Source organism: Lates calcarifer, linkage group LG8 (genome assembly GCF_001640805.2).
Source record: "Lates calcarifer isolate ASB-BC8 linkage group LG8, TLL_Latcal_v3, whole genome shotgun sequence".
Classification (NCBI taxonomy): domain Eukaryota; kingdom Metazoa; phylum Chordata; class Actinopteri; family Centropomidae; genus Lates; species Lates calcarifer.
In genome coordinates this window covers 16,382,157-16,394,332 of record NC_066840.1, presented here as the reverse complement: position 1 = coordinate 16,394,332, position 12,176 = coordinate 16,382,157, and the positions used below count along the sequence as shown (strand labels likewise).

Sequence of the window (12,176 nt, the reverse complement as noted above, 5' to 3'; positions counted from 1 at the left end):
TGAGCATCCTTCTGTCTGAGAACAATATAAACAAAACAGGGACCCACTCCTAAATATATTGCTCCACAACGCTATTAGTTATAGAAAACTCTTATCAGGGTACCTATAAGTATTACACTTACACGTGCTATTTGTGTGTTTTTGACAACGCTACAAAGCCTATGTTTTAGCATTAACTATTAATTTTAGCTGTTTATTCACCAAAAGCTTCAGCCATCGTTGCATTTACAAGACAAGAGGTTAGAATACGTTAGTTCTTCATCCATCATAGGTTAGTTATAAGTACAGTAGCTAGTGCTGGGTGATAAATCAATATCGATAATTATTGAAATATAATTTTATATCACAATGTAAAATCTGACACTTATAGGTAAGGTAGCGTAATCTGACCATTTTAAGTAGGATAGCTTAATCTGACAGGGAGGAAATATCTACCATGATTCATCATTTATCGTGATAATTATCACGATAAATGATGAATCATGATAATTATAACGGTAGTGCAATCTGACAGACAGACAATAGCTATCCACATGGTATAAATGTAATTATAAGATGGGTAGCGCAATCTGACAAGAAAGAAATATCTATTAGAATCGACTATACTTATATATACTTATTCTTTTATATATATATATATATATATATATATATATATATGTGTGGTGTGTCTCCTTCTTATCCTAAATCTGCTTTTCTTCCTGACATTTTTGGGTCAACACAGGATGTCAGGTGGAGCTTGTTTCTCTGGTTACTAAGATCTAGACATCTGATGATGAAATATCCTTCATCAGGTTAAAGATTATAGTTATAATGCTATATGAGGTGACAGTGACATGATTTGAAATACTACTGACAACCAGTGCTTATGGAAAATGCTGGGCAACTTATATCAATTGACTTTGTGTTTACTTTCTTAACCGGCACAGGCAGCTTTGGGAGGAGGAGAGATACAGGACGACACGAAGAGACTGACTGAAGGAGAGAGAGAAGGTGATGGAGATGACAGATGATGAAAAGGTACTGCCCACTGTGTCTAGGATATGATTTGCATTATGTCTTTGTGCTTCAACATAATCAAAAAACTGAACTAAGGTGCATCCCATTGCATACTCCCTGATGAATCAACAATAATAATATAATTACATCTAACATTATAGTAATATTTTAGCTTTCTGAAAGGGGCCACCTTGCACAATGAGAACTTTTTACCTTTAATACTTGAAGTATATATTTCTGAGTGCATGTGTACTTTTACATTTTGAATGCATTGCTTTCACTTGTAATAAAGCATTTCTAAAGTTAAGTATTGTTACTTTTACTTGAGTTAAGGAACTAAATACTTCTTCCACCACTGCCTTGGATTTCAGGTGTCCTCCACTAAATCAAAGACAACCTTTTGTTTATTGTTTTTATCCATTTAAGATCTGCAGACAGATTAGACTTGTTGCCAGCCTTTACCCGGCTGACAGGAAACTAAAATAGGGCATCGTCTCATCATGTGGTTTGCTACCCCACCAAAATAACAAGCTAAACATTGACTAACATTGAACTTCCCTCTCTCCTTGTACGAACAGTGTTTGCCTTCTCCTGCTGGCTGAGTGTACATTTTAAAAGCACGGCACATTTCTGAGTCACTCAAGTTGTTTTTGTCTTAATTGTCTGTTTTGGATGTTTTTACAGTGCTGGCATGTGTCAGGCCTTACAACTTATTTGTCTCAGAAGACCATTTTCTGTGTAATTATCTTCTTTTGGATGAGCTGGACTGACTGATCACCAGTTTGTGATGTTATTATGGCGTCTTGTAGCAGAGGCCTGCTGCAGCTGCAGAGCCGTTACTGAGTTTCTAAATATGTCATCTCTATAGGTCTTTCACTTCCATGCTTCAGTTGCGATAGCTACACAACAAGCTAAAAAGTCATGGTTTAATCTGGACGCAAAGAACAAGTAATGACTAAGCAGAGCGTGATAGAGGTCTTTCCTGCCAGCAAATTAACTTCAACATTCTGCTGAAGTTGAAAACTGATGTCTGTAGGAGTAGAAATGTTGTAATCCTCTTCATTACAGCTGTGACAAGCAGCAAGAGATGATGTGATGAAATGCTTTTAAAACAGCCACACTTTAGAGAGTTTTTATCTGACTGAACATGTCAAATGAACATGTCAAATATGAGCAATCACAGGTCAATTATTTGATCACAACAGTAAAAAAAAATACCTGTTAAACAGAATTCACAGAAAAATGACAGCCCTTCCATAGTAACTGTCAGAACAGTTGTGATGACATTTTGTTGAAATGTTTCATGTGTCAGTTTAGTTTTGATCCACAGAGAGCTTATAGCACACAAGCATATAGCACGCTCAGAAATACATGTAACAAAGCCACTAGTCCGTGTGTAAACTTAAGCACAAAAAAAAAACAGGGTTTGCCTCTTTGGTTTCAGAGTGGTCATGTGACTTCCTCTCAGCCTCTGCAGGCTACAGAATGCAGCTTTGCCTTCCTCTGTTTTTTTTTTTTTTTTTAATCTGACAACTTCGGGAGTGAGAGCACAGTGACAGAAACCCTCAGTGATTACAACCGGTGTAACTTTCTCACAGCTGTTTGTCCAGAGAGATTCGAGGACCAGTGAGGAAGATGTTGAGGCGAAGGCCTTCAAATGCCTCAGAGAAGGAGCAGGTGCAGAAAAAGAAGGTGAGCAGAGTTTTTATCACTTTGTTTCGGATGATCAAAGTTAAGTTGAGGAAGTTAATGTGCTCAAACTGAGCTTTTATAAAGATAAATATTATAGATCACGAAGAGTGCTTTTGTCACACACTTGAAGGACTTGTTCGCACTACAACAGTGTGTTCAGCTGTCTTTGTGTGCACATCTTTTCAACACAGGATGTCAGCTCAGTGCAAACCTTTGCGGTGAAGCTGAAGGAACCCACAAACACAAACGTACGCTTAACACAGAGCACAGTAAGATCTTTGTTTAAAACAGAGGATTTTTCATTCAGTTTAACAGCCTCAACCTATTCTTTGTGCTCTTTTGGTAAAGTTCCTCTATTCTAGCAGGAATGAATCATTGCTGCAAATGTAGCTTGAGTCAGAACGGGCTTCGCTGCTTCTGCTGCCTGTGTCTCCAGCTGCCAGCATGAGACCGAGCCTCCTACGCTTGACACCAGTAACCTTATTTTCCATCCACGTCTCCCCTCCTGTGGTCTAATTCACGCCTTATTATTACACATCTCATTGGCTTTGTTCTCGGCAGTCATCTCATAACCATTATTTTCACTGGCGATAATCGAGGCTGGAGAACATCACTGTTCCATGACATGATCAGCATTAGTAGAGGACTGATTTATCTGAAAGCTTTGTGAGCTGTGGCTGGAAAAACAGACAATTAAACCAAAAACCTCATAATAAAAGGTAGTTTGTTCCCTTGGCTGCACTGGTGGTTTAATTCTCCAGGTTTTAGACATAGACAGAAACCATCAACCACCGGTGCTGACTGGATGTCTGCAATGATTGGCTGCCAGCGGTTGCTAAAGCTTTGCCCATTTCCTGTGGTTTCAACAAAGAGTTGAGAAGGATGAGCTGAGATAAGCTCATGCACAGTGACATGTAGCTGTATGGAAAATTGTGCTAAGAATTTCCACCAAAGCTTCAAAAAACTTAGATATGAAAATTATGCAAAAGAGTGAAAACTATAGCTAAAAATAAGTCTTCATTTTAAGCACATGCACATGACATTCTATACACCAGACTAAAGCTAAAAGGATTAGTCCATTAATTGAATATTTGATTGACAGAAAATTAATCAGCAGCTATTTTCATGATACGTTAATTGTTTAAGTCAAGCAAGTCTGACAGTTCAACCCCCTCAGTTATGAGACTGTGTAAATTAAATATCCTCAGGTTTTGGTCTGATGTTTAGACAGAACAAGATATGTGACGACATCATCTTGGGCATCTTCTGTTTTCTGACATTTTATTGACCAAATAATCAGTCGATTAATCAAGAAAACAATCTGCAGAGTTGTAGTTTATTCCCATCTTCATGCTGGTGCTAAGTCAAACTCAAATGACAAATTAAACTTTCTCATTTTCCAGTGTCATGATCTTTGGTAAAGTTTAAACTTCAGTCTCACAAACACAAACTAGTTATTGCTGGAACTCTCACATGTCACCACATAATTTCCTTTGTGTTTCCTGCTAAACTTCTCAGCAACATTTATCATCGCGGGTCTGCAATGTGCAGACGCTCAGTGACCCAGATTCAGGACTTTATCTCTGATAAGTGTGTGAGGAGAGACATGGGCAGTTGTTCCTTTTTAGAAATCCCTCTGCAGATTCATTCTGTCCACAACTCAAGAGATAGAGATAAGTCATGTGTGCACAGCCGTGAGTTCAGCATTATCAGCATTGCATTAAAACCAAACAACTGTCTTTTTGTTTACTGTCTAAGATCAAGTTTTATATCACTGGCCTTCGCTGTTGTTAGCCTTTGTCATCATGATTTTAAATAGATCTGATTCCTTGTGTATCTACAGCTCACCCTGCAGAGGTCCAGCAGCTTCAAGGACTTTATGAAGCACAAGCCCACCTCTCCCGTTGTTTCAGAAAAGGAGTTTGCACTGGAGGAGAGTGTAAGTCTGCCTTGCTTATTGTTCCTCTCAAACAGACACAAAAATATCATCAGAGATACTCTACATCACTTTTTTTTTAGAAAAGTAGAAGTAGATGTCCTGTAAACTCTTTGTATTTTAAGTTCCTAAGTGATATTTCCTTCAGATATTTTATCACATGGTTCCCCATTCTTTATGCTGTGACCAGTTGATGCAGCCTCTAAGTGACACTGCATCCAGAAGAGACTAGAATGCACAGGGGCAAAGCAGAAATTGTTATCAGCTATCATAAGTGCACAGTTTGTGCTTCCTGATTTGTAAGTGTGTGCACAGATGTTGACACTTTTTGAATTCGCAGAACTTTAATAACTTCCCAGTAACATTCTATGTGCCGTAGGTGGAAGTTGGCAAGACAAATAAGTAAAGAAGTGTAGAAGAAGAGAGGAAGTAACAACAAGAAGTATTGCACAGGGCCCAGATGACAGTAGCCTGCAGACAGGATGTCCTCCAGTGTGTTAGCTAGTCAAGCAGAGAGCCTCTGCGTCAGAGGCTGTTGCAGAAGCAGCAAGCATTTCATCAGGTGCCTGAAGGTCCTCCCCCACAGAATCTGAGCATTTTTAGTTTATCGTTATTTTATTTCTCAGACATCAAAATCTATCCTGAGAATTCAACTGTTTCTGTGGCCACTGTGTGTGTGTCATTGTGGTTATTTCACATTACACCCTGCAGATAAACACACGCCCTCTTCACTGTAGTGCTTGGTCAAGAAAAGTTAAAACAAAATTCAGTTATGAAGGAGTCTACAAGTGCACAAAAAGTTTAAAAACATCATATGTGACAACATATTTTGACATCAGATTACTCCACCAGAATTACACAAGAAAATAGCTGTGATAAACCCTGCAATTGTGTACTGTTGCAGGCATTCACTGTCATAAAATTCACCTCCAGCTGCCAGTGTTTAGTGGAAGCATTGTGATATTCAGTGTTTAAAAAGACTAATATACCCATTGCAAACTAACTTCTGAGTTAATGCTTTATTTTCTTTAAATATAACAGCACTCCACAGCATTTTTGCCTTATTTTCCTTTGCCAATTACAAAGGATTCGACCTCTGTGACGGCAAACAAAACAAAGCGTCACACAGAACATTTGCTCCAACGAACTGCCTCATAAAAACACTGAAAACATCATTAGCTTCCATTACGGTGCCCACAGCCCCACACTGCAGTCAGAGTTATGTTGGGTAGTGCTCTCAGAAACTGTGCTCTCAAGCACCTGGCTACAATAGAGTGTGCAGGTGTGTGTATTTGTGTGTACATGTTGTGCATGTGTGTGTGCAAGACTGTGGGTATCAGTTTGTGAGTATGCAAACCCCATTACCACAAAGTCTGTGGGTTTTTCTAGTTTGTGAGAAGTGAATTCTTGACAGTGATGCTACTGTGAACCACCGTGAGAATTCATTTATGTCAGTGGTACAGTTTTGTAAATTTTTTAATTACTCACAAACTTTACTCCATTTGACTTTGTAGATTGTAACACATGTCCTCTCATCTCCTAACATCTGTTGACACACTGTTGAAATAGTTGATGATTTTTTTATTCTCATCTCAGGTGCCAGAGACAGAAGAATCAGTGAAAAGTGGCAGCAAACTGGGAAAGAAATGGCGCAATGTGATCTCACGTACCATGACCCGCAAAACATCCAAGATGGTGCAGAAGGCTCTGGCTGAGGAGGGGGTAAAGACAGTTTCACAAAGCTCCACATCAGTTGCAGAAATGTGACTAACATCTGAATATCACAGAATTTGAACTGAAACAGTTGATATATTCATAAACCTGAAATAGTATTCATGATACATGGTTGAACTATGAAGCATTACTGATACAAAAACACACCCTGGCATCTGTAAAGACTTGAGAGATGTTCATGTTACAAAAAGATTGAACTCCATCTAGTGGACAAAGGTGTGTACTGCATTGTTCAAAACAAAGGCAGGGTTTTCAATCATAGAAAAGAGCAAGTGCATTTACTCAAGTACTGTACTTCTATTTACTTGAGTATTTCCATTTCATGCCAGTTTATAATTCTACCCCACTACACTTCAAAGGGAATTTTTGTATTTTTTATGCCATTGCATTTATCTGACAGCTACAGTTAGCCAGTTAAGAGAACATGATTACAGATGAAATTGTGCAACAGTATATACAGTGGTTAGATTAGCTCCACCCCAACCAGCTATAGCAGTAAAATGTCACTAACACAGTACAACACATAGTACAACACACACAGAAGCAAAACTCCAAATCATTTGTCATTATTGTCATTATAAGGTTGCTGTAGTTTATAGTGACCAGAGCTGATATCTGAAGCCTTATACTGTTAAACACATTCTCTCCCAATGTGTCCCTCTGTTGTTCACATTGACCTTGAAAATTTAAGTGCAAACATTGTTTCAATTTATGGATCAATTCAATTTATGGAGCCTCCAAACTCAAGAATATAAGTAAATTCATCAATAAATAGTATTCAATTAAGGATTATTTTCTTTTACCAACAATATAAATAGGATATATTTCTCTCTTTTTAGCCTATATTATTTTATTATATTTGTATTTTTCAACTTAATTCTCTGTGTTGTTAGTTACTAGTTATATTTTTGACTTGCCTGATGTTTTTTTTTTTCCACTTTTAGTCAGTTTTGTGGCTGCATATTAACATAACTTCACTGTTTTTTTGCATCCTGATTAAGATCAACTGAGTGAAATGAAACTAAATAGATAAAATCCTCTGAACTTCTCCAGGGAGAGAGTGGTGAGGATCTGTCTCCTGTCTCTGCTGATTGGCTTCCAGATCTGACCGCAGGTCAGAGGACGTCCGTGTGCTCCACAGGGTCAGAGGACACCACGCCCAGCCTCATCACCCGCCAGCTCTCAGGCAGTAAGTGTTCACATACAGATATTTACAGTGTGTTGAAAAGGACATAGAGGCAAGGTGTTGGTGGGACTCACTGTGTCAGACTGAGACCTGCTCTAAACTGTGATTATCTGAAGGCTCAGGATGAATCTGATCGTGCTTCTTATCTGTCCTCATCAGGCAGCGACAGACAGAGCCTGGACAGTGGATACTGTCAGAGGGACAGCATGAGACTGGAGGAGAATGGCGTCAATTATAATGGACCGTTCTGTGGTCGCGCTCTGGTCCACACTGACTTCACTCCCAGTCCCTACGATGTGGAGTCACTGAAACTGCAGGTCAGTCCTCCTCTGCTGTTTCATCAAGTTGTCTTCAGGGAACTTATTACCCAACTTGTTAGAGATCATTTACGATTAGAGATCTCTGTTAAAGGATATTAAAATATTTGGAGTTCAGTCATTCAGCCATTTGCTCATTTACATTTCACTTCTGAGTTACTATGTTATGCCTCTGTGCCTTTGATAATTACAGTATTTTGAGATTGTAAACAGTAATTGAGGAGATGTAGGTACATTGAGCAAACAGTCAACTCAGATGGGATAGTTAGTGACAGAGTTAAATTTAAACTGAAAACTGATGAATCATTTAAAGATTGTTGCTCTCAAGGTTTGTCTTGGTGCTCATGGGTCGTCTCTCTTACAGAAAGGAGACATCATCCACATCATTGAGAAGCCCCCTGTGGGCACCTGGACGGGGAAACTCAACAATAGAGTGGGTTCCTTTAAGTTCATCTATGTCAACCTCCTGCCTGATGAGAGCCCCCCGGCCAGGAGGAGGCACTGCAACAGCAAGACCCACCGAAACCAAACCAAACCCAAAACCCTGGAGGAAGTGTTGGACAGCATCGGTCTGACAGTAAGATACCCTCTGACAATACTGTGTGCTACACTGTAAGCTTGTTTGTGTATCTCAGTGTAAGCAATGTTTGTGTTTCTGTTCTTGTGTTTCAGGAGCTGAGTTCTTTGCTGTCCATGCATGGTTTCCAGAGCCTGGAGGACTTTGCTGGGCTTAAGGAGTCTCACCTCAACGAACTGAACATCACTGATCCAGAGCAGCGCTCCAAGATCCTGAACACCACTGAACTGCTCAGAGACTGTGAGTTCACACAGAGTAAATGCTGCTCTGCTGGATAGCAATAAGAAAATACTAATATAATCCAGAATTTCAGTCAAATCTTAGGAAAATATCCCAATAAAAGTCAACCAGATATCACTGATCATCAAAGTACAAATTTCAGTCACGTTGAGCTTGTGTAAAAATGTGTCTCTGGGGAATATTTTATGATACCATCATATTTTTCTGCCTCAGCTACATAATTAGGTACATTTAATGGTTCTGTTGCACGGCATTACACTCAGTTTTCAGTTATGCTCAGGTCGCCTGTAAGAAATCCAACTTCCTCCTGATATCTCATCTCGTCTCTCCTCCAGACAAATCGTTAAACATGATTTGAACACCTTTTTCCTGCAGCAGCAGCTATGTGTTTAATGCAACTCATGGATTTCAGTTAACATCACAATTAGCTGAGGCAGTATAGCTCTGCATGTTAATTAGGAGAGACTGGGCTCGATTTCTCTGATTAAGATCAGGAGAAAGTAATTTGCTAGATCTTTGATTAAAATATTATTAGGCATGACACAATGGATTTTTCTCACAAAAAACAGAAAACATACATTTATTTTTTGTCTGAGATACACTAAAAATCCCTCTAATATTAGTAGTAAAACTATTCATATTATTCTATTATCATGCTCAGAGACGATTCCTAACTGTTGACTAGATTTACATTTTACTGTTTAGCATCTTTCCCTTGTTTTAATGACATATTGTCCCTCTAACTTTGGCTTTGGATTTGGAGCTGATTTGAACACAAACACTGTAAAATACAGTACAACAGACTGCTGGCGTATTTTCTAAAGATTAAGTATTTATTCTGAAAGCGTGAATACTACACTTACTTATTACAGTACACTCAGTTTTAAAGGTATTCTGTTTTTCTTTTGGTGGAGACGGTTTTACAATGAGTAACAGTGCCCCAAAAACAGTGAGGCAGCCAAAACAAAACAGTCCTGCCTATCTATACAAATCAATAAACAAACAGAAACAGACTAACACAAATGTGGGCATATTTACAGAATTAGTGCATTTGTATTTGTTGACTGTTCACATAATAATCACTCACTCTACTGCTCTCATAGTGTCGTTTTCAGACGCAGTAGATAGCAGTTTTTAGTTAAGAAAACAGAGGCTAGCTGGTGAACATAGTGGAGCAATTAACAGCTCAAGAATCAAATATTTGCCTCAGGAGTTGATAGAGACCAAAAGCAGATCTATATAAAGGTTTAAAGGTGATGATATGACAATCTCATACTGCTGCCCCCAAGTGGCTAAATAAATCTGTTATGTAGGTTTAAAGTTTCTCCCTGTAACTGAACAAGATAAACAGGCCCCTCAGAGTCTAGGATTAATAAAAAAGGGATTGTACTGAAACACTGTTTTAAAATATGATATTCTTTGCCCCATGTAGCTGAAGACGAGTCAGAGCCAGAAGAGGAGGAGGAGGACAGATCTGGGGAGGACGCCAAGGAGCCAAGGGATTCAGGCTGTTTCGAGAGCTCGGAGAACCTGGAGAACGGACGTGAAGAGCCAAAGACGGAGGAGGAGCTCCAAGACGAAGCTTCAGCGGAGCAGACAGACAAAGAAGCAGAGAAACAGGAGCAGGAGTCAGAAGACGGGGAGAACCAAACAGAGCAGCTGGAGGCCATTCAGGAGCAGCTGCAGGAGCTGACGGTAGAGGAGTGTTGAGAAGTGATGGATAAATACTCAAACTTCTTTTATTCCTGGTTCTCAAGGACTCTGTGGATGCCAATTAAATTAATTAACAAACAGCTCTTCATTGCAAGAGAATGGACCGATGATAGGTACACAGTGCAAATACTGTATGAACATGATAGTCTCAAGTTTGAACAAACAGCACAATTTCTCTTAACTGTCCCACCTGTGTACTCTGTAAGAACAAACATGTTGATATATTTTACTGATTCTATTGAATTCTCATGTTGTTTGTTGATGTTTCCTCATATAATGTGTCTGTTTATAAGGGTACAAATGAAGTTTCCCTTCATTATGTCCATGTCTCTGATGTTTTCATACCATGTGGCCAAATATGAATGTAAAATATTTCCTGATATATTTCATGTAACTTGAAAGTTGTTCCTTTTATTAGTTTGTGTTCTTCCTGTGTTGTGTGGTACTGATTTGTATGACGTTATCATGAGGATGTTGTTAAGATACTGTAAATAGAGTTTAAATAAAACATAATTCACTGATAAGTTGTTGATCATGAGAAAAAGAAAGTCACTCCTAAATTAAAGTTGCTACAAGGCATATCCAGCTCTTAAAATACTTCTATGATCCAGACCTTATCGCTACCCTCCTATAAGACCAATCAGAGGCGGTTGCTAGGCGGAACAGAATCACCTGGCCAATTGGTGTTTTGGTGTTCTTTCTGCCGGTGTTAGCTTGCGTGTGTCGTCATCAGCCGTGATCTTGGGGGAGGAGCGCAGAGAGGCGAAGACACAAGCAGATTTAAACCGACGTTGGAACTGTTGCCTCGGTTTATCAGTACTGTTAGGAAACAGCGAAGAGTCCTGGATACTAAAATAAGCTTTGGAGCTGCTTTTTTGTCGAACGCGAGTGAGGCTGGACACCTGCGCCGCGAAGGTAAGGCTAAGGAGCAAACTAGCTAGCGGCTAGCGTTAGCAGCGAGCGTTAGTATTAGCATCTCTTTAAAAGATCATCTTTTGATCTTATTTCCATTTACAGTCGTTTTTATCGCGTGGGTAAGAGTGTGTTTGTGTATGTGACTGGGGCATCCCTGACATGAGTTTAGGACCCTGAATGTGGAGGAGTGAAAACACAATGAGCTATTGATTGTCTGTTTCCTATTTATTTCTTTACAGTCGCTTTACTGATATTTTGCATCTCTTTAAATTTTGTATTCCACCCTGGTCATTTTAACTGTCGTTGTCATCGTTTTGTATCGGTTTGTGGTCATTTTGTATTATATTGCGTCTGTACCCGGTTGCTTTACACCTGGATGTCTGCGTTAGCATTAGCGGGCGAGCGTTAGCATTAGCCTTATCTTAAAATGGTGGGGGCTTTTCCCTTGTGGTGTCGTTCTTATTTGCGTGGGTTAAAGTGTGTTTGTGTTTCTGAGACTAGCGTCCCTGACATGGGTTGTGGGCACCTTTGGGAGGAAAGGTAACTCTTTAGTAGTCTGTCTGTCTGTACATCTATTTGTGGTCAGCTTCTTTGTCTCTTTGTGGTCGTTCTTAATGCGTTTCTGTAGTTCTTTGTCAATTCGTGATCATATTACATTTGAGGTCATTTTGTGTTTCATTGTGGCAGTGAAGGTCAGTTTTTTGTCTGTCGTTTTTGTTTGTCTTTGTAAATTTGTGGCAGTAATCTGTCCATAGCTGTCTATTAACCCACAGTTGTATATATTAGTAATGAGAAATTAATTTGTGGTGCCCTAATACTTGATTGAGCTCAGCTATATGTTAAATACAAGCTCGAAACCGACATTTT

General features: G+C 39.2%; 1 protein-coding gene across 1 annotated transcript; it reads left to right on the top strand.

The window, feature by feature from the left end:
* Nucleotides 1-2,501: 2,501 nt before the first annotated feature.
* On the top strand, nt 2,502-10,918 carry sash3 (SAM and SH3 domain containing 3). Its single transcript, XM_018694234.2, has 8 exons — nt 2,502-2,691; nt 4,535-4,630; nt 6,224-6,349; nt 7,415-7,550; nt 7,707-7,864; nt 8,229-8,441; nt 8,537-8,681; nt 10,114-10,918. Exons 1-8 carry the CDS (start codon nt 2,635-2,637, stop codon nt 10,389-10,391), a joined length of 1,209 nt encoding a protein of 402 aa, XP_018549750.1. The 5' UTR covers nt 2,502-2,634; the 3' UTR covers nt 10,392-10,918.
* The last annotated feature ends 1,258 nt before the right edge of the window (nt 10,919-12,176 follow it).

Coding starts and splice junctions, on each gene's coding strand:
- sash3 (XM_018694234.2), top strand. CDS start 2,635: ATGTTGAGGCGAAGGCCTTCAAATGCCTCAGAGAAGGAGCAGGTGCAG. Junction 4,631..6,223: donor AGTTTGCACTGGAGGAGAGT/GTAAGTCTGCCT, acceptor TTCTCATCTCAG/GTGCCAGAGACAGAAGAATC. Junction 7,551..7,706: donor CACCCGCCAGCTCTCAGGCA/GTAAGTGTTCAC, acceptor TGTCCTCATCAG/GCAGCGACAGACAGAGCCTG.